This window comes from Nyctibius grandis, chromosome 4 (assembly GCF_013368605.1).
Source record: "Nyctibius grandis isolate bNycGra1 chromosome 4, bNycGra1.pri, whole genome shotgun sequence".
NCBI lineage: Eukaryota > Metazoa > Chordata > Aves > Nyctibiiformes > Nyctibiidae > Nyctibius > Nyctibius grandis.
In genome coordinates, this window is record NC_090661.1 from 64324235 (window position 1) to 64343122 (window position 18888).

At 42.1% G+C, this 18888-nt stretch overlaps 1 protein-coding gene across 2 annotated transcripts; it reads right to left on the minus strand.

Moving 5' to 3' along the window:
- Positions 1 to 2313: 2313 nt before the first annotated feature.
- On the minus strand, positions 2314 to 16733 carry LOC137662411 (SERTA domain-containing protein 2-like). 2 transcript variants are annotated; one of them, XM_068398807.1, is made up of 4 exons: positions 16581 to 16733; positions 15803 to 15926; positions 13465 to 13583; positions 2314 to 5405 (listed from the first exon to the last, which is right to left on the minus strand). In XM_068398807.1, exon 4 carries the CDS (start codon positions 5399 to 5401, stop codon positions 4550 to 4552), a length of 852 nt encoding a protein of 283 aa, XP_068254908.1. In that variant the 5' UTR covers positions 5402 to 5405; positions 13465 to 13583; positions 15803 to 15926; positions 16581 to 16733; the 3' UTR covers positions 2314 to 4549. The 2 variants fall into 2 exon arrangements, with proteins under 2 accessions (XP_068254908.1, XP_068254906.1); XM_068398805.1 differs by lacking the exon at positions 15803 to 15926.
- Between the last annotated feature and the right edge of the window lie 2155 nt (positions 16734 to 18888).

Consider the following 18888-nt stretch of genomic DNA (forward strand, 5'->3'; position numbering starts at 1 on the left):
AAGTACACAAAGCCCTACAACACCTTTAGAGTCTCAATGTGACCTGAAAGCAATACTTTTAAAATATTTTCTTAAAAGACTAAACTGGGTGGAGAGGAACCTAATCAAAGTTCCAACAAAGGCAAGTGTAGGGTCCTGCACCTAGGGAGGAATAACCCCATACACCAGTACAGGCTGGGGGCTGACCTGCTGGAATGCAGCTCTGCAGAGAAGGACCTGGGAGTCCTGGTGGACGAGAAGTCACCATGAACCAACAATGTACCCTTGTGGCCAGGAAGGCCAATAGTGTCCCTAATGCACCCCAGCATTAGGAAGAGTGTGGCCAACAGGTCAAGGGAGGTTATCCTCCCCCTCTACACTGCCCTAGTGAGGCCACACCTGGAGTACTGTGTCCAGTTCTGGGCGCCCCAGTTCAAGAAAGACAAGGAACTACTGGAGAGAGTCCAGCAGAGGGCTACAAAGATGATCGGAGGATAGGAGCATCTCTCTTATGAGGAAAGGCTGAAGGAGCTGCGTCTCTTTAGTCTGGAGAAGACTGAGGGGGGATCTTATAAATATTTACAAATACCTTAGGGGTGGGTGTCAAGGGGATGGGGCCAGACTCTTCTCAGTGGTGCCCAGTAACAGGACAAGGGGCAACGGGCACAAACTGAAACATGGGAAGTTCCATCTCAATATGAGGAAAAACTTCTTTGAGGGTGACAGAGCACTGGAACAGGCTGCCCAGGGAGGCTGTGGAGTCTCTTTCTCTGGAGATATTAAAAACCTGCCTGGACACAACCCTGGGCAATGTGCTCTGAGTGAACCTGCTTTGGCAGGGGGTTGGACTAGATGATCTTCAGAGGTCACTTCCAACCCCAACCAGTCTATGATTCTGTGAACTGCAGTATACCTTCATAAGGCAGCATTTCCAACTGCCAAACTTCAAGACCCATGAGTACAAGAGCAGGTCTGTACTGCAGTGTCAGTGGTGTCCTGCTCCAGCAATGCAGCCAGCCACAGGGCTAGCGTCGCAATGGTAACCACCTCACAGCCAAAACCCAATTTTTGTGAAGAAGTTACTTCTAGACCTATGCTTTTCACGCTGTGGTCAGCAGGCCCCAGGAGAACAGCAGGTAGAATTCCTGGTCTGCAAGCAGCAGCCAATGCGGTCTCATCAATAAAATGAAGTTCACTGCAGAAGAGTCAGGATCTCATTTTAGAGGTCCACAACAGAAAGAGGATGGAAACCTTTAAAGCTGAAGTCACAGGTGTAATTTGCATTAGCACAGACTAGCGAACAACCTGCCACCAGCACTGAGGGCCAGTATACAAGACTAAAGTGTCAAGAGTATGTGCATCTAGGAAACTTGTTTCTGACACTCGCCTTCAAGCATGGCAACCCCTGGAGCAACACTTAAGAACTACATAGGGCAGCTGAGACAAAACCCAGAGGACAGCTAAGTGCTAACAAACAAATGTCACCTGTTAACAACGGGAATCCCTCCACCCCACCAGCTGGAAAAAACACTCTGTGGGCCATCCCTTGTTCTAGGGGGAAAGGATGCAGAAAGGTGATGTGAGGCCATATATGGCATTTAGTATTTCTGGGGAGAGAGGAAGGAAAAAAGAAAAAAAAAAAGGTATAGAAGCAACCACCTAGGGAAAATGTTACATCTTCCTGAGTAAAAGACCAAATGAAGGGTGGAAGGCACTGTGGTTTTTTGTTTTGAAAAAGTCAAAAACTTAAGGCTTCAAAATATAAATGGTTAAACTGCAAAACTGTGGCTTTTATTTCCAAACATACAATAAATAGGTCCACCACAACTAGCCTCTAACTTCATTTTACATGGAAGGATTTTAAAATTAGTTTGTGCATATTTAAAAATTAGACTTCCCTTTGCACATAATTCCATACATAACTGAACTGCATTACAGAGCAGCTTACGGTCTTGGCACTGTGATGCAAGCAACCAGTAAGAAACAGAGCTTTGTAGCAAGCACTTGAACAAAAATTGCATTTTGAATTGTTGATAAAGCATCTACCAACAATTGAATCTATCTCTGAAGTATACCAAAAACTTTAGCATGTAATTGCTGAAAAGCAAGTTGTCTTATGTTTCTGTAGGGGCTGCAAGGTGAGTAAGTGGATTTATTAAGTGTTCACTATTTGCTATATGATACAATTTTCATACCAAAATATCTTTACTGCATAGTAACATTCCATATTTTCAAATGCAAAAAGAAATTAGATGCAGTCTTTTTTATTTTATTCCTCATCACTGAATTTAAAGACATTTTTAACCACAACTCTGCTTCATCACAGTGCAGAAGGCCCTTAATATTTCAAGGATTTATTCAGTCATATCTTTAATACAAAAGTAGAGGCTGAGGAAAAGCCAGAGTAGTCTATACACAATGCACAATCTGTGTACATTCTGAAGCTGTACCTCTTCAAGAATTATTTATACACTCTTCAAACAAATCCCTTTATCCAGCAATTCAAAATACTTTAGATCAGAAGTTTTATATTAGAATCAATACATTATATGCATATAAATACATTTATACCCTTCGGTTGCTAAACAACCCAGATGGCTGCGAGGACGTGACCTGAACTGGTTCTCCATTGGTTTGGGATACCAAATTGTATCGGCAGCTGTTACCCACAATAGTCACAGTAAAAAATAGAGATCTTTGCACAAGGTAGGTGTGCCACAGCATCAGTTAAGACTAGAAATAGTCGGTGACATGCTGGCCCCTTCAAGGAGGCCAGGATTTTGACTTCTGTGAGATGTAACACAGAGGCAACATTTTTTTCCTCTGCCGATGCCCCATTCATGAAAAGTCTCAGCAGAACAACAACAACAAAAAAACCCCAAAAAACAACAAACCAAAGCAAAGCTTTTACAATTACAAATTTTCTTACAAGACAGGTGCTGCAGCTTTCAAGAACAAAGTAATTTTTTTATAATTAAAAAATAAAAAAACCCCAAAAACTAATGTGCAAGTGTGTAGATCAGAAGACAATAGCAAGGATCAATACAGACCTCAGTTCAAGCTGAAACACAGTATCCAAACTGTCTTATGGAAAAATAGTTCTCACTGCAAATCTCATCTTTAGTTAATGAGTGCGCTTATATATGCTTATATACACACCTGCCATACACACACCCCCCTCCTTCCCCAGTACAATCTGCAGCACCAGCGGCAACAACATCACGATGCTTCCAAAGCCCTCGCGGGCCCCAGCCCCGGCGCTGCACCCGAGCGGTCAGACCCCTGAGCTCTCACAGACACAGCTGCAGGATGGTTCTTTGTCATCAGCACTGACTCGCCACGTATCAATGAGTATTTCAGGAGCATTCACAAAGCAGTAAGCACTGGTGTAGTAAGAAGTGTTCTCAACTTTGTTTCTTAAACGATACAGAAATGTTGACTCTCGAGTATCCTCCCAAGGTGCTAAAGTTTTAAGTTTGAAGCGTTTCTTTCTACAATGCCAGGTATACAAATGTGTATCTTTTTAAATAATATTGCACATAAAAATTATCTTAAACTTTGTAGTGAAAGCAGGGTTGAAGGACAGTGTTTTCCAAAACAGATTAAAAAGCTACCTGTACATAGTAAGTTTTCATTTAAAGAACGCCAAGATTATTCAAAATCTAAGCACGTAATACTGACAGAAAAATGTTAAATTGCACAATCTACATATAAATTACATTTGTAAATACTTAAAAGTTTTTAAACATTGAATACCCTTGATTTCACAAATCAGCTAGGTCACTGTCAAAGGATCAGCTTAATGAGTTAGAAGTACTTCCCCCATCCCCGAAAAAAAAAAATAGAAACAAAAAGATCTGCAGTCTTAGACGAAGCACTGGAAAAGAGTTAAAGCATTTCAGCTCAGAGGTAGTGCTAAACACATCCAACTAGAAGTCCATTATATTTGAACTATGATGAAATAACGTAGTAAAATGTAGAAAGACTATAAAATTTACAAAAATAAATAGTTCTGAATGCTTTAGAAAATGCAAGAGACTTTGTTGACAAGTGTCCTGATCTGCTTTTCTGGCCAAAAGAAAGCGTGTCTCATTTTTAAAATATACCCATCTCTAGTAATGCGTCTGCAATCCACGCAATCCAACTATGCAACCTGACATATGCCAACTTGGCATAGACTCTGATATTAAAAATAAAGTGGAGGCTTTGTAAAAGATCATCTCATATGAAATTTGTTTTGCATGTAAATTCTTCTGACAAATTAAAAATTGCACATAAAAAAGTTTATTGAAAGAGGCATGAGGGGTGATAAGGGTATGTGCCTACTGTTCCACATACACCCTGGAAGGAAAAAGATGATTGCACAGTTCTGATAAATAAATATTTATCTTTTTTAAAAAAATCTGCCACTTTTTTGGTTTGTAAGTTTTGGAATTATTTAGAAAATCCCACTATAGACAAATTATTTTTAGTTTGCGTTTTAAACAATTCTTTACAACTCTTCCAGTGGATTTTATCCTGAAACCAAATGAAAGTGGCAGTTAAAAAGTATCTTTGGGTAAAATAAGTATCAGGATCCAACCAGAATTTCCATGATGTGGTCCAACTCACTCAGATCTGCTCTACATAGCTGAATGTTGCTTGCTGAAGACGAATTACAAGATGAAAAGGTTTTCAATGGTTCTTCTGTAGCAAGAGATGGTGGTCTGGGCGGCATTAGTGGAGGGCAACAGAAGTCTGAATCATACATTGAAGTGTCAATATCTTCAAATATGTCATCTATTGCCAAATCCTTCAAGTAACTAGTTGAATTTGAAATCTCAAAGGAACCAAACACACATTCAGCTCCCTTCAAATCCTGTCTATCATCTTCTAGTTTTAGACCAGTATTTTCTGGAAACTTTGTCTGGTCATCTCCAGTAGGAACCACACAAGTAGGCGGGCTTATATCTTCTACAAAGTCTAAATCCTTCAGAATAGATGAAATAGCAGATGACATATCATCATCTGAAACTATCAGCAGGCTATTTTCAATTGGGTCTTCTACAGACCGTAAGTCGCAACAGTTAGACTCTTTCTGACTAATACCTGAAGGCAACTGAAGAGAAATCCCAGATGACTCCATCCCTGTGTAGCTGTGAGAACTAGGAGTAATGCCAGGGCAGACATTAATTGGCTGCTGGTTACTCTCTTGTCTCATTTCCTCTTGAATTTGCCGTACTGTGTTGGCTATGAGGACAGAGCGGTGCAAGTTCGGTTCCACCAGCATTTTGTACGTCTGTAACTTGGTGAGGCACATATTAAGCACCAACTGCCTCTTAAGCGGATATGGCAGATTTCGACTGGAATCAAAGGCACTCGAGAGACCAGCCATGTTCTCCTCATAGTCACTCAGCTTGCGTTTTAGACCTCTCCCCAACATGAACCTGAAAGAGAAAAATTATGAATTAACCTTGGGCAAGACTATCGCTTCTTCTGCAAGATCTCTAACAGATACTTTTGAAAAGTCTGTAGCGTACAATGTATTGGTTAACTTAGACTCTAATCCCATAGAATGTTGAAAGACAGAATAAAATCCTACACTAGATACTACTTTAATTGAGAAGATGAACTTTACAGCTCTATTGTTTCACAACAATTTTTTTTTTTTTAAACAGAAAACATTAAGGAAATATAGTAACTGCTTTTTAAAAAGCTAAATACTTTTAAGTTTTGGTTTTAAGGTTTACTTGTAAGTCTACTATGAGAATACGAATTTAATTATTTAAAATCTTTAATAGGTGAGCTTTTAGCCTCTTACCCATTTAAATTATACAGCATACAAAAATTCATTAATGAGAAATATCTGAACGACCACATGCTTATACTAAGGATTATAACAACTATACAGAATATTTCAACATTTTCATTTTAACATTTGTTACCAGGTACAGTAGGTAAGATTTTCAAGCTAGTTTTAACACCCATTTTTATCTCATTTATGTATTCTTAATGCCTTGCTCAGTGTCTCTGAGAAGTCTCTATAGAACTCACTTCTCTCCCTCTTCTCTGGTGACTTAAAGCTGTTTTTCTACAGTTGAACCACGCAGCAAGACCAACAACAGGGCCTCCTCTGGGATCACTATATCTATTCATTATATCCATTCCATAGCTTAAGAGTTTAGCTAAATGGTGGGAAGAAATTTGTCTGGGCCAGAGAGCTCACAGAATGATGATTGGTGCTCACAGCTGTTGGTTCACAACCTGCTACTGACTTACCACTAAGGACATCCAGCAGCAGGCTATCAAATGGCATTTTAAAAGTGACTAATTTTGGTAAATAGCTAAAAGAAAAGAAAATTACTTTCAGTCTGCTTTGTGTGCTTTTGCATTGAAATATGGTAGGTCTAGAACACTGTGGTACAAAAAAACTTGTATGCACGCACACCTAAAATACATGTGATCCAAACAAATACATGCTTGGATACTTTGCAATTACCACTCAAACTATTAGTGTTTTATTAGGGACAACTAGCACTATACAATCACTTGTATAAACACAGAAAAGGAGTATATCATGCACAGGGCACACTGGTAAAATCCGGATTACACACGTCTTGATGTGTCCATGGAAGACACATAACTCACTCCCAAACAATTAAAAAAAATTAAGCAATCATAAAATAGACATCCAGTGGCAAATTAAGGGCAGATCCTTCATACACAATGATCCAGACCCTGCATGCTGCAGAGGGCCTCCCAACTTCCTTTTCATGTGAGTGCTGGATACTGCCAGCAATAGCTCAGCTGACTGTCGCAGCTGCCAGCTGCTAGCCTGTTGCTAGACTTTTGGGGACAAGGAGACGGCAGCAGGATAAAGCCTCTTTTACTTTTGGGATTTCTCCAGATTTGCAGGAAGCACTGCAGGGCTCCATCCATCTGCCTAGACAAGACTGTTGGAGAACTCAGCTCCTCAGGATGAACAGAAAGTAAGCAAGCATACCTCCCAGTAAGACACACAGGACAAAACAGACAGTTGCTGGAGGAGTTTAGGTTTAAGACTTCTCGATCATATCCACTTTTTTTTTTAGGGTCATATCTGGATGAAAATAAATTTCTCCTAAGAATGCATTTTTACACAGCAGGTAGCCACTTGGCCTATAGTTCAATTTACTAACATGTTCACTATTAAAACAACAACAACAACAAACCTTAATTACTTGTAATTTTACCAGTGCCGCAATTTTTAAACTTTGGAAATCTGTTTTACTCCAAAGTTCTCTGCTAAACTGCCACACCACCAGCTGAATCTCTTCAAAAAAACCTAAGGAGCCTGGATGCAGCATGCCTATACATTTAGGTGATCTGCCCACACTTGCCACGTATCGCTCCCCCGTTCCAGTGCCCCATTTAGAACAAACAGAACCAGACAGTACTGGGCACTCAATTACAAATAAAATCAGAAGAAATTTGGATACAAAGTTCAAGCACCAAATAATAAAAAGTATTTTGGGGGGCAGTGTGTGTGTGTCAGGCATCCTTAGTCAAACTATCAACACCACTGTCAGCAACTGATAATTTTAGACACAATCTACAGAAAATCACGATTATGCAGGACTTTACAGTAAAACTGTTGCTAAATATACCAACTCATAACATATCATGAAGACAATTAGTGTCTGCAAGTCAGAGAAAACTCATAATAAAGTTATTAACTCTCCACTTAAAATGGCATTTAAATGTTGTGTACTACCTAAGGCATTACCCCATACCATTACTGTAAAGAATAGTAATATATATCAAAATGGCTATTTGTTCACTAAGCACCATCCCTCCCATACACTGCACACTAGGTTTTTTTTTTCTTTTTTCCTCTCCACTAACTAATTAAAGCAGACCAAAATTCACACTCACAAGGGAACCAAATTAAGACTATACAGGGAACAGTAATTCGACATTTTATACATTCAGAATGCTCTGTATTGACAATTTACTGGTTTTAATATATTTAAAAATATATATTTACACTTCATTAGACACACTGGAAATACTACACTTATCTATTTGAATTACGTAAATGACGTTAATTTCTAACACCTCAAAAATGTGCTAGTATTTAAAATCTGTAAGCAAGTGTAAAAAGCAAGCGAACTATCATATGTGAGGATATAGAATTTCACAAAAACAACTTAATGAAATGCCTAACTTTTAAATTCATACAGTAGTCTAACCAGACAAAATACTTCATGCTCATATACACAGACACCCTCCTTTTCATTCCTCAAATTTCCTTCACAAAATTTGTCCCAGAGCATTCTAGAAATACGTAACAAAGCTTGAGCATGACAGCACTCTGAACTATAAAAATGAAGTGCAAGAAACATTATTTGCTCCAACTTCAGATGTTTTTAACTTAACAGACTCCCCATTCTCTAGATGTCAAAGATCTTTTATTTTTTACAAATATACAAGCATACTCCTATCTTATGTTTTAGAAATTCTGCCTGTTTAGTATGATTTTTGCCTAATTGCAAGGATCAGTAAGTCTCCCTCCAGAAGCTAGATGACTTCAGAGGTTATATAAAAATTTGGAAAAGGCTAATGAAAACCAGAGACTACTGGTACAGTGGATTTAAAAATGACTAGTGTCATGGTTGCTACAGGAGACATTAAATTTCAGTTCTTGTCAAACACACTCAGCTGCTGACCTACAAAAGATACAAAACCCCTTTGTTACCAGCTAATCTACATTTTATCAGGCCTTTTGCTTTACTTCCTAGCACAAGAATTTCTGACAGGGTCATATCCTTAACAAACTACTTCGTATTTTCTAAGTAACTTGCCCTTTTGTAGCACTGCGTATTAACACACACATCCCAAACCCAAAACTCACAAGCCAGTCAAATGCTCTCTTTTGATAGCATTACTTTGCAATACAAGATGTTGATCACATTATTTAATTATGCAGTGCTCCCCCCTACTTGCAGTTTTGGTACTAAGGAAAACCAACAGAAGTCCACACAAAAATCCACGCTACCAGGCCCAGACAATCCTGTATTACTGAGTGATTGCTGCACAGTTGTCAGTTCAAAGCAGCGCAAGTTGGGCATACTAAAACACAAAGAATGTCTAAAAATTGCACTCTCCTTACTCTAGCCTAATTCCAGGAACCTACTCAGATGTCAAAAAATTGGATCAAGTAACAGGATTTTGGAATGTGCCAATCTGATAACTCTGTAATTTGTAAGTAAATAAACTCAACAAAAATAAAAGGTTATGCCAACTTCAAACATGAGGTTTGTACATAGCTGTTCAATAATAAAAGAGGCAAGCTGTAAGTCACCCTTCTCTTGAACTTGAAGGAAAAGTTCAACAACCAATTTTGGTTTTTTAGTTCAGATGCTCTATTTTAGAATCTTTTGTCACGAAAAAAACAAGAACAATGAGGAACACCATAACTCTGATTTTTTTGGGGGGAGGGGCATTTTCTCATCTCATTATAGTAATGCAAACTGAGCCACAGGCCATTTATGGCAGAATGCTTTTTTAATTAAAATTATTTTGCAGATATAGAAAAAAGGAAGCAAAGTGAACTCAATGTTTAGGAGTGCCAAACTCTCCATCCATGTCACTGAACTACAAAAGAGTCTGTATGTAGAAGTTCTGAACCCGACAGCATGTTCCTCAGTTCCTTCCAGATCCTTGGAGGACATTTTATTGAAACTCCTCCCTGCTAAGATGGGAAGAAGCATCCATGCACTGTAATCCTACACTGCAGCAGAGCTTGAAAAATCTTAGAGGGAAGAGGCACGTCCCTGGCTGGCAAATCCATACAGAATACCAAACAAACAGGCCTGGTCAGAGCGTGCAGCTACTCAGAAGAAACATTCCAAGCTACCAAGAAAATTTCACATTGCGATGTGTTGTGGACAATACAGGACTCGTGCCACCATTTCAGAGGAAAAACACAGCTCCATCTGTCATAGGGTCCAATAGTGCAGTGCAGCTGCCACCGACACATGGTTAGGAAGTACAGCTGGAAACACTCACAAAGAAGAATGCAGCATGTGAAAACCCTCAATTACTTCTATCTGGGCAAACTACTTCTTAATTTCCTTTTCCTCACCTTCCAAAAAAGGTTTTAAGAGCAAGTTAAACAATGTTTAGAACTCAGAACTGCACAGAGCTTTAATTTGCAGTAGAGAAAAGCTTCAAACAACGAGAGTATATAAAGCACGACTGCCACAGTTAGCATTGTCTGAACACAAACTTTTCGTGCACTATAGTCAACTACACAAGAGTTATTCATTTACCATTAAAGAATATGTTTAAATAGCAAGATCATCAAAAAGCACTTGGACCGCACTATGCAGGTCAAAATCATTTCGTTGATAGTGGTCCCTTCTGGCTTTTCTTTTTAGGATATTACTAAATTCAGACTTGCTTGATCCTTTTCAAACCGCACACTTGCATTTTTCAGCCTAAGACTGTCTCAAAGTGAAAAATTACTTTTTCTTGTAGGACAGAAATATCAGATTTGAATAGGTGTAAGCACCTCACGAGTGAAAGCTGGCCATCTAGTTTTCAGTAATGCAACTTACGTATTAAAATAAAAGTTAGAGACTCCTTGCTATTGTAATTTGGGTAATTCCCTTTCAAAGTCTCCTTTGGCTCGTAACTGTAGAAACCACGTAACAGTAAAAACAGACAGAAGTCTCTTTGGATTGTAAACTTGTGTTAGCGACTGACCGAAGCTGGCTGATAATCTGATTTCCTGCTCTCCCCTCTTCCATGGACACACATTTCACAAGCACATATCTATCTGCAGGAAGTGCAAAGGAAGACAAACATCCCTATAGTTATGGTTATTTTATGTATGCCACTCACTATTTTTAATTATAATCTTTCCCCTACCCAACATACATTTTAGCTTAGGCAACACAGCTTCATTAATAGTTTTAATTAAGTGGTAGACTGGCTCTTGACTAGTATTCCATGTATAAGAAGCTGTACAAGAAAAAGGTAAGGCTGAAGGTATGGTTAACAGACACAGCATAAATCCTTTCCTCCCATCCGGACTTAACACTGATCACTTAAACATGACTTACATAACACAGTAAGCTGTCAGGCTACACAGAACACTGTGTCTGATCTGGTGTTCTCAGCAAGTGTTAGAGATCCCACAACATCACATCTTGGCTGTTAGCAAAAATTAAGAGGAAGCGAGGGAAGGAGGATTAAACATCTTAGAAAACACCGAAGTAAAAAGTAACTTGGACCTGAAAACACTTTAAAATACCCAAAAATAAATATTTAAGACCATTGCCTCCCCACCCCGCCCCCAGCCCTGCCCCAGTTCAGCCAAGATGAGTAACTGTTGGAGAAGGCACAAGTGACTAAAAGTGTGAATACAGGGAGGAGTGCAGTCCTACCAGCTTACTCCCATACCTAAACTCCTATGTAACAGCTTCTTTACAGGAGTTAGAAATGACCAGAAAATAGCTGCTCAAAGAAGGGAGAATTAATGTCAATTTTTTTGGTCACTAAGTCTTGACCTATAATACACCTAAGTCTGTTACTACTAAAGCAACCGGAACATGGAACCAAGATAGGCTACTGTTCAGACTTAAAAAAAAAAACACACCCCACACCCCCCCTCCTCAAACCAAAACCACACAGAAAAAAACCCACACCTATGGATGTGCGTAACATCCTTTCCTGCATTTTGAAAATAAGAGTAGGCTGAATAGTATTCATTAAGTAGAGGAAAGGAATGGGAGGAAGACCGAGTTTAGCACAGAATTAGTCTGGAATTCATAACCTTCCCACTGTCACGTCACTATTTGTAGAAGTAGAGAATAAATATGCATCCTACACTAATATTTGAGAAGCTGAAATTATGTTTACAAAGCACTTGGAAGTAAGTTTTACCTTGATTTAAAAGTTAGTTTGAACACCCCACACACAACCTGTTTATGTTATGTCTAATGGGATCCGGAAAATTCCCACATTTAAAGGACATCTTCCTAAGTTCCTCACTCCCATTTTATTCCATAAAGCACTGGTAAGAGCTTTGCTTTACAAACTACCACAGCTAAGTTTCAAAGTACAACATTTCACTCTGGAGAAGAAACTCCTCTGTTACGATACGTACCTTCCACAAGCTAAAACAAGTGGATCTGTGCTGTTTACAACAGTAAATAAACTGTATTCTCAGCAGCTGATACCTATCACTAGAGGCTAATATGAAAAGCTATGGAGGCAGTACCAGTGTTAAGTAGAGAAAAAACTTGCATCCCCAAAAGAAAACAAACTAAACCACTGTCACTCTTCTCCTTCTTCTCTCCCTCTACACTTGTGTATTTAGTGCCACATTTACAAATAAAGCTCACAGGTGTATATTTTTAATAAGAATGTGTGTAGCAGATTTTTTTCAGGAATTTTGGGTGGGTTGATTTTTTTTTTTTTTTAGCAGAAGGGCCTGGAATCATTTAAACTAAGGATCAATAGTAGTTAGCAAAAGCTAACACATGATCAAGAGTTACTATATCTAGAAACCCCCACAGCAAAACTAAACTGTAATTAAATGAGAACATAAAGGAATCCAAACAAGAACCAAACCACCATGGTTCCAAAGTATCTCACTGGAGAGACAAATGATCACTAGAACTGCAAATGTGATGACATACCTCTTCACAGCTTGTTCTAATCAACTGAACAGTTCTCAATCCGTTTTCCTTACAGTGTCTTTTTACTTCAAATACAGAGATATTGGATGTATTCATCTACATCACACTGACACATATTTTAGGGTTACAGTGATCTAAATAAAGATCCATTAATAACAAAAGTTATAGCTTATTAACTGTATCAAATCAGCATGCCCATACTTTAACAGAAAATCACACCATTAACAGTAAAAGCAACAACAACAACAAAAGATTAGAAAAAGCTCTTTTTCCTGATAGAGGATAATGCATTTACTCTAGCTCTCTGTATGGGATATTTAGATAAGTAATTTTCAATAACCAAATAGAAATCAAATTTTCTCTAACAGAGTAGGACACAGCAACTTTTTTTCAGTATCCAAAGTGCTTCTCCTCACAAGAACAGACTGTAACACTGTGCAAAGTTCTAGAGCATATACTACAGAAACTGTATCAATTTCAGCAACTGAACAGCAGACCTCACTATAAGATTGGGGCCTTAGTTAACAAAGTTCCAAGAAATGTAATCTTATGGAAATATAAAGCCTTTGTTACATTATAGTACTTCCTCATTATAAATGAAAAAAAAAAAAAGTAATGCAAATTAAGAATATTCAGACCAAACAGCTTATACTATTCAGTAAGCCTAAAGCATTTCACTTTATATTACATACCCCGTTTTTAAAGATTGTTTTTCAGTTTACCATTCCAGCTCACAAAAATAACATCTACAGCTGATTATCAGAACATGAGCTATGCACGTAAGATATGACTTAATAAAAAACATACAAATAGTTACCCTCAGAAAACAGAAAGGAGTCCAGGCAGGAAGATTCCAGATTTTGCATAAAGTGTGGTCATCCAAGAGTCTTGAACTATTCAAGAGGCCAAGCCATCCACCGAGGTAGGATGATGTGACTTAAGGGGAAAAACAACACAAACAACAGAGTATTTCATTACTATGTGTTTTTTTTTTTTAAAAAAAAACAGAAGTATTAAGCACACAACTCAATACAACTTTTTAAACTATTTGTGCTAAATCCTATTAAAAGTTACACTGAGTAAGAAATACTGAAGTTCATGAATACACTGAAGTAAGAGGACCTAAGTCTCACCTATGAACACAGAAAATGTGGAAATTATCTTTCATAAATTAATACTACAGAATAGAAAGCTGATCCTCTAAGTGTTAGGCTTTAGGATAAGAACTTGCACTGAAACTTCTTCAGGTTGCTGAACACCAATTTACAGTTGTAACTATCTCAGAAATCACGTATCAGGAGAGACAATACCATAAACTGTAAAGAAGTACATTTCAGAATTATCCCCTGACACTTACAAGCTGCAAAAGGAGTTAAGATTTTTACTAAATTCCCTAACTTCCCTCATTTTTAGCATACACAAAACCAATATGAGAAGATAGCTGACATGATGTCCTATGATTGCATACAAATGCAGTGTGGCATCATTTTCATCAAAACCCTGATAAAGCAACATCTGCAGTTTGGCTAGAGACCTCATGGATTAAATCATGGATTAGCTCAAGGCACTGGTAACTCTGGGAAATGTGAAAAGGCTGAAGTGACAGTAAACTATGGACTAGGCTAGGAGATGTGGAGGGAATTGCATGATCCGTGCTCCTGAGGTCTCAACTCCACCTGAGGAGTGGAGAGGAGTGGAATGTTTGTGTGTGTACAATATACATACACACAGACAGACACCTGCCCCCCAACTACAGCAAACCAATTACTTCACAAATTTACCACAAGAGCAAGGATCAGTACTTATCCAGATAAATAAAGTCCTTCATGATCAAGGATCAAGAATTCATACATTATTTTACAAATTTTAAAATAATACATAGTGAAAAGTAGTCTTACATTTAGACAGACAGGCAAGTAAATGAATACAGTTCATCTTACATAGCAACTCATAGCCTGATGCTAGCAAAGGGCTCCCCCGTTTACAGAATCTTGGAACTGTAGAGATGCAGTAAAACAGCAGTAAAATGCCCATGACCTACGAACACCAAATCTAACCTGCAGCAATAAACACATTAGTATCTCCCTCCTCCTTCTAGACACTAACTTCTTTCCCATCATAAAGAGATCCATGCTATTTGTAAATAAAAAAATAAAAACACATAGACAAATGAAGATTCATAACCTATTTGCTTTGAAACAGCAGGACTGCACAAGGTCACTATTGAGGTTTATTAAAGTGTACTTGTTAGGTCACAGGGGGAGGTGCACGTTCACTGCATTTTCTATACCATGAACATAAAGGAACAAATATTTTAGAATGTGAAGTCTTTTTAGCATTAAAGAATCCTAAAAAAGCTAATAAGCACACTAAAATGTTGAAAAGTTTTAGACTTCAGCACCTTAGTTTAAAAAAAAGCTAAAAGCATTTGATAAAAAATTAATACTGCGTTGATTGTATTTCAGAAGTCCCATCTTTTGCTAGAAGGAGCTGAAGTCCAAGAAGTTATCAAATTTAATTCCTTTATTATATACTTGAAAGGACTCCTGCAAAATTAACTGTTGAGGTTATGATTTTTTGCCCTATGTGATTTCACACTGGGACAAGTGTCAGGAAGAAGTACAGAGGTAAGGTTACTGGGTTTAGTTTTTACAATCTGTTAAAAAAAATACAGAAGACAGACAGTAGCTGTAAATCATTACAAATTATACGTGCAGCAGATTATTTTTTCTTTTTTTCTTTCACTGTTTTCCCTTGCAGTTTCCTAGTACCTGTTTACAGGTCACTTAGGAAATTTGAGATTATAGCATTCATTTCAATGTTCACGGTATTTTCCATATAGCAGTTAACTGCCTGAACCAAAGAATCTTAGCTGAATCAAAAATAAAGTAGAAAACTACTGCACAGGGCTCCCACCTATGTTTCTGGAAATGAACTGTTCCAACATAGTTTGAAAAATTCCAGGCCTATCTAAGGCAGAAATTATTAACTGCATCTCACTAATGTGAGATGAATTTTCGATATGCATAAAAGACCGAGCTCACGCTCCTCCAGCCTCATCCACCTACTTGTAGCTCAGACTAAAACACACGTTTATTGAGACAAACAAAACCTGCCATCAAAAATGCAACTGCAGCAAGTAACACAGGTCGTACCTCTCAAGAGGCGAGCGGTCACAAGTGCCAGAATTAAGAAGCTGCGGCTCGGGGGAAGCCTCTTCCCTGCCACCCTCCCCGCCGCCGCTCCCGCGAGCCCCTCGGGAGCCTGCCACCATTTGGCCTTTGTGGAAGGAGACTACTTGGTGCTTCCCGCAGGCGCCTCCCCCCGCAGCGGCGGGCAGCAGCAACCAGAGACAACCTTGGGCTTCCCGAGCTGCGAAAAGTTACACTCCTCCCCCTTCCTCCTCCCCAGCTTACCAGAGACCCCGGCCAAGCTAATTATAACTGCGCTAACAACTTCCACCGCAGTCCCCACTCCCGGCGCCCTGGTCGCTGGCCTCCCCGGCCCCGGCCGCACTACTGCCCCCCCCGCCCCCGCACGCCCGGACCCAGCCGGAACTCCTCAGGGCCCGCCGTACCCACACTCCCCCGCTCCCGCCATCCCTCCCCACCTGTGTCCGCCACCCCATCCCCGCGCTCCGCCGGGCCCTCCCCATCCCCTCGCCCAGCCTCCATGCCCTGCCCCCACCCCCCCGGCAGGGCCCCCGGCCCCCTCAGTGGGCTTCCCACTGACCCTGCCTCGGCCGGCCGCCGTGCCCAGTCGTCCCTCCGCGGCCGCTACCGCCCTCCCCCCGCGCCGTGTCGCCTCCCTGCCCCCAGGCTCACCAGCCCCACGCCCGCGGAGGCTGGGGGCTACCCTCCCGCCCCCTGCCCCCTCACGGTGTCTCCCTCAGAGCCGCCGCCCGACTCGACCCTGCCCTACCCGGCGCCTCACCTGGGAGCGGAGGACCCCCTCCGTTCCTTCGCAGCCTGCCGTGCCCTCCCTAGCCAGCCGGCCGGGCTCCCTTCGGCGGGGCTGTGACTCCGACCGGGAGGAGGCGGAGGCGAGCACCACCCCCGCCGGACCCCGGCAGCCTCCGCTCCGCCCTTCCCTCCTCCCGCAGCACCCACGGCGGCGGCTGGGCGGAGGGGGGCGCTGCGTGCACCGCGCCCGCCAGCTGGCTGCCTTCCCATTGGCCAGCAGGCCTTTCAACCTGCCCAGCAACCATTTTCTCACTGGCTGGAGAGACGGGGAGGTTGGGCTCCAACTAGCCTCGCGGCACCGTCCAATGAGAAAGCCAGGAGAGCTAAGGCGGGCGGGGCCGCGCGCCGGCCTCGCCCAATCGGAAGACGGGGCGCCCGCCGAGTCCCCCGTCCCCCGGCGCGGCGCTTCGGGAGGCAGCCCCACCCTCGCGGCGCGGGCGCCGCTGACGAGGGCGGCGGGCGGGGGGGAAGGAGGGCCGGAGCGCGCGGGCAGGCACGGGGCGGCACGCGGCGGGGCCGCACGCGGGCAGGGCAGGGCGCGGCGCGGCCGGGCGGGCGCTGCTGCCGCACGTTGGGGCTTGAAGCCACCCGCGGCGGCACCGGCCAGCCCCGACCCAAGCTCTGCACACCTCTCCTCCCCCCCCGCCTTTTTTTTTCGGTCGGACTCTGACGGAAATCGCCACATGTAAACCCGGGGGTGCGCAGGGGCCTCCGCGCGGCAGCGCGCCCGCAGCTCCCGTTTCCAGGGCAGTTGGGAAACACGGCGCACACGTCTCTCGACCAGCGATAAAGCTACATCAAACATTGCACAATTTTTCCATAAATATTCACTTGATTTTTTTTTCTTTAAAGATGAGGTGGTTTTGGCCACGCTCAAACCTCTTCTGTTTGCTTTCCACGGGCATTTGCGTAATCGAGTTCTACTGGCACAACTGTTTGTGCAAACCAATTTCAGAATCTGGCATTCAAGTATTGGTAAGGATCGATCGAGAGCCTCTGCCGAACCCTGCCGTGGGTTACCTGATGAATCCCCAGAAAAGCCACTCCGCTCTCTGAGACACGGGCTTAGATTAACCCCTAGGACAGTAAAACCACACAAAAACCAAGCCCATTTGCACAGACAGGCTCTTCCTACGCTGAATGCGCACGCAGACCAGATTCACGCACAGATTATATGTTGGTCTAACAACTACTACAGAAACTCTTGCCGTTGTCTGGTGGAGATAAACTGCAACTTTGATTAAACATGAGTTGCTTTTTGTGATTATTCGGCTAAAGAAAACCGATGGTTTTTGGAAACCCCTCAGGTCCAACAGATTTTAACCCTTGTGTCTCCTGACGGACATTTGTGAAGGGGAAGGAGCGCGCAGGGCTCGTGACCCAGCAGAGGGGGCGAAGGGCAGAGGCACCGAAAGCCATAGCTGAGCCCTGCAGGATCCATGGCTGGGGGCGCGGGGACCATCTCTGCAGGCCACCTCTCTCCTGCAGCCCGCCGCCAGCCATTTCTGGGCCACAGCTGTGTCCTGACCTCGCTGCTGGGGGTCACGGAGCACAGAAGGGGAGCGAGTGCTGCCGCAAGAAGCGTTAATGAATCCTTTTTGACATGCTACCAGGGCTGTGTCGGAGAGGAGGATCCTCCACAAATGGCTGTGGGGTGACACCCCTACCCCCACGGTCCATCTGCTGCACCACATATAAGTGGGGGACCAGTGGCAGTGCTAAGGGGGAGGAGTGGACAAAATATCCTCCCCGTACCCCTTCCCTTCCCACCACGCACTGTGGCTTAAGTGGAAGAGTAACTCTTAAGATGTTCAGGATTCTTCTGCCTGCTCAAGTCATGCAGGGGCAACCAGGAGTATCGCACCAGGACCAACCCCTGCCATACGCTAAGGATTATCTCCGAGGAACAGAGGATAGGTATACATGGTAGTCGGTGTAGAAGTGACATAGCTGGAAGGATGATGTCTAATGCAGCATAAAAAGGGGTAATTTAACCAGGAGCACCACCAAAATGTTTTAATAACTTGAGCAAAAATTAGGTTTTCTAGAGTTGACCCCAAGTTGGCCAAAACTATATGTTCTGTGAGCAACCTCACAGGCACTGGTACAGCAGACAAATCATTCCTCTCTAGAGCTACAGCAAGTTAATGCAACACCTGAGCCACCCTGCTGTTCTCCCAGCCCCTTCTCCTTCATGTCCTCCCTCTTTCTGAAAGCTGCTGCCAGGATCCTAGATGGGTTAAACACATTTCTGCCCGTTCAGCAGACCTCTGGCAGAC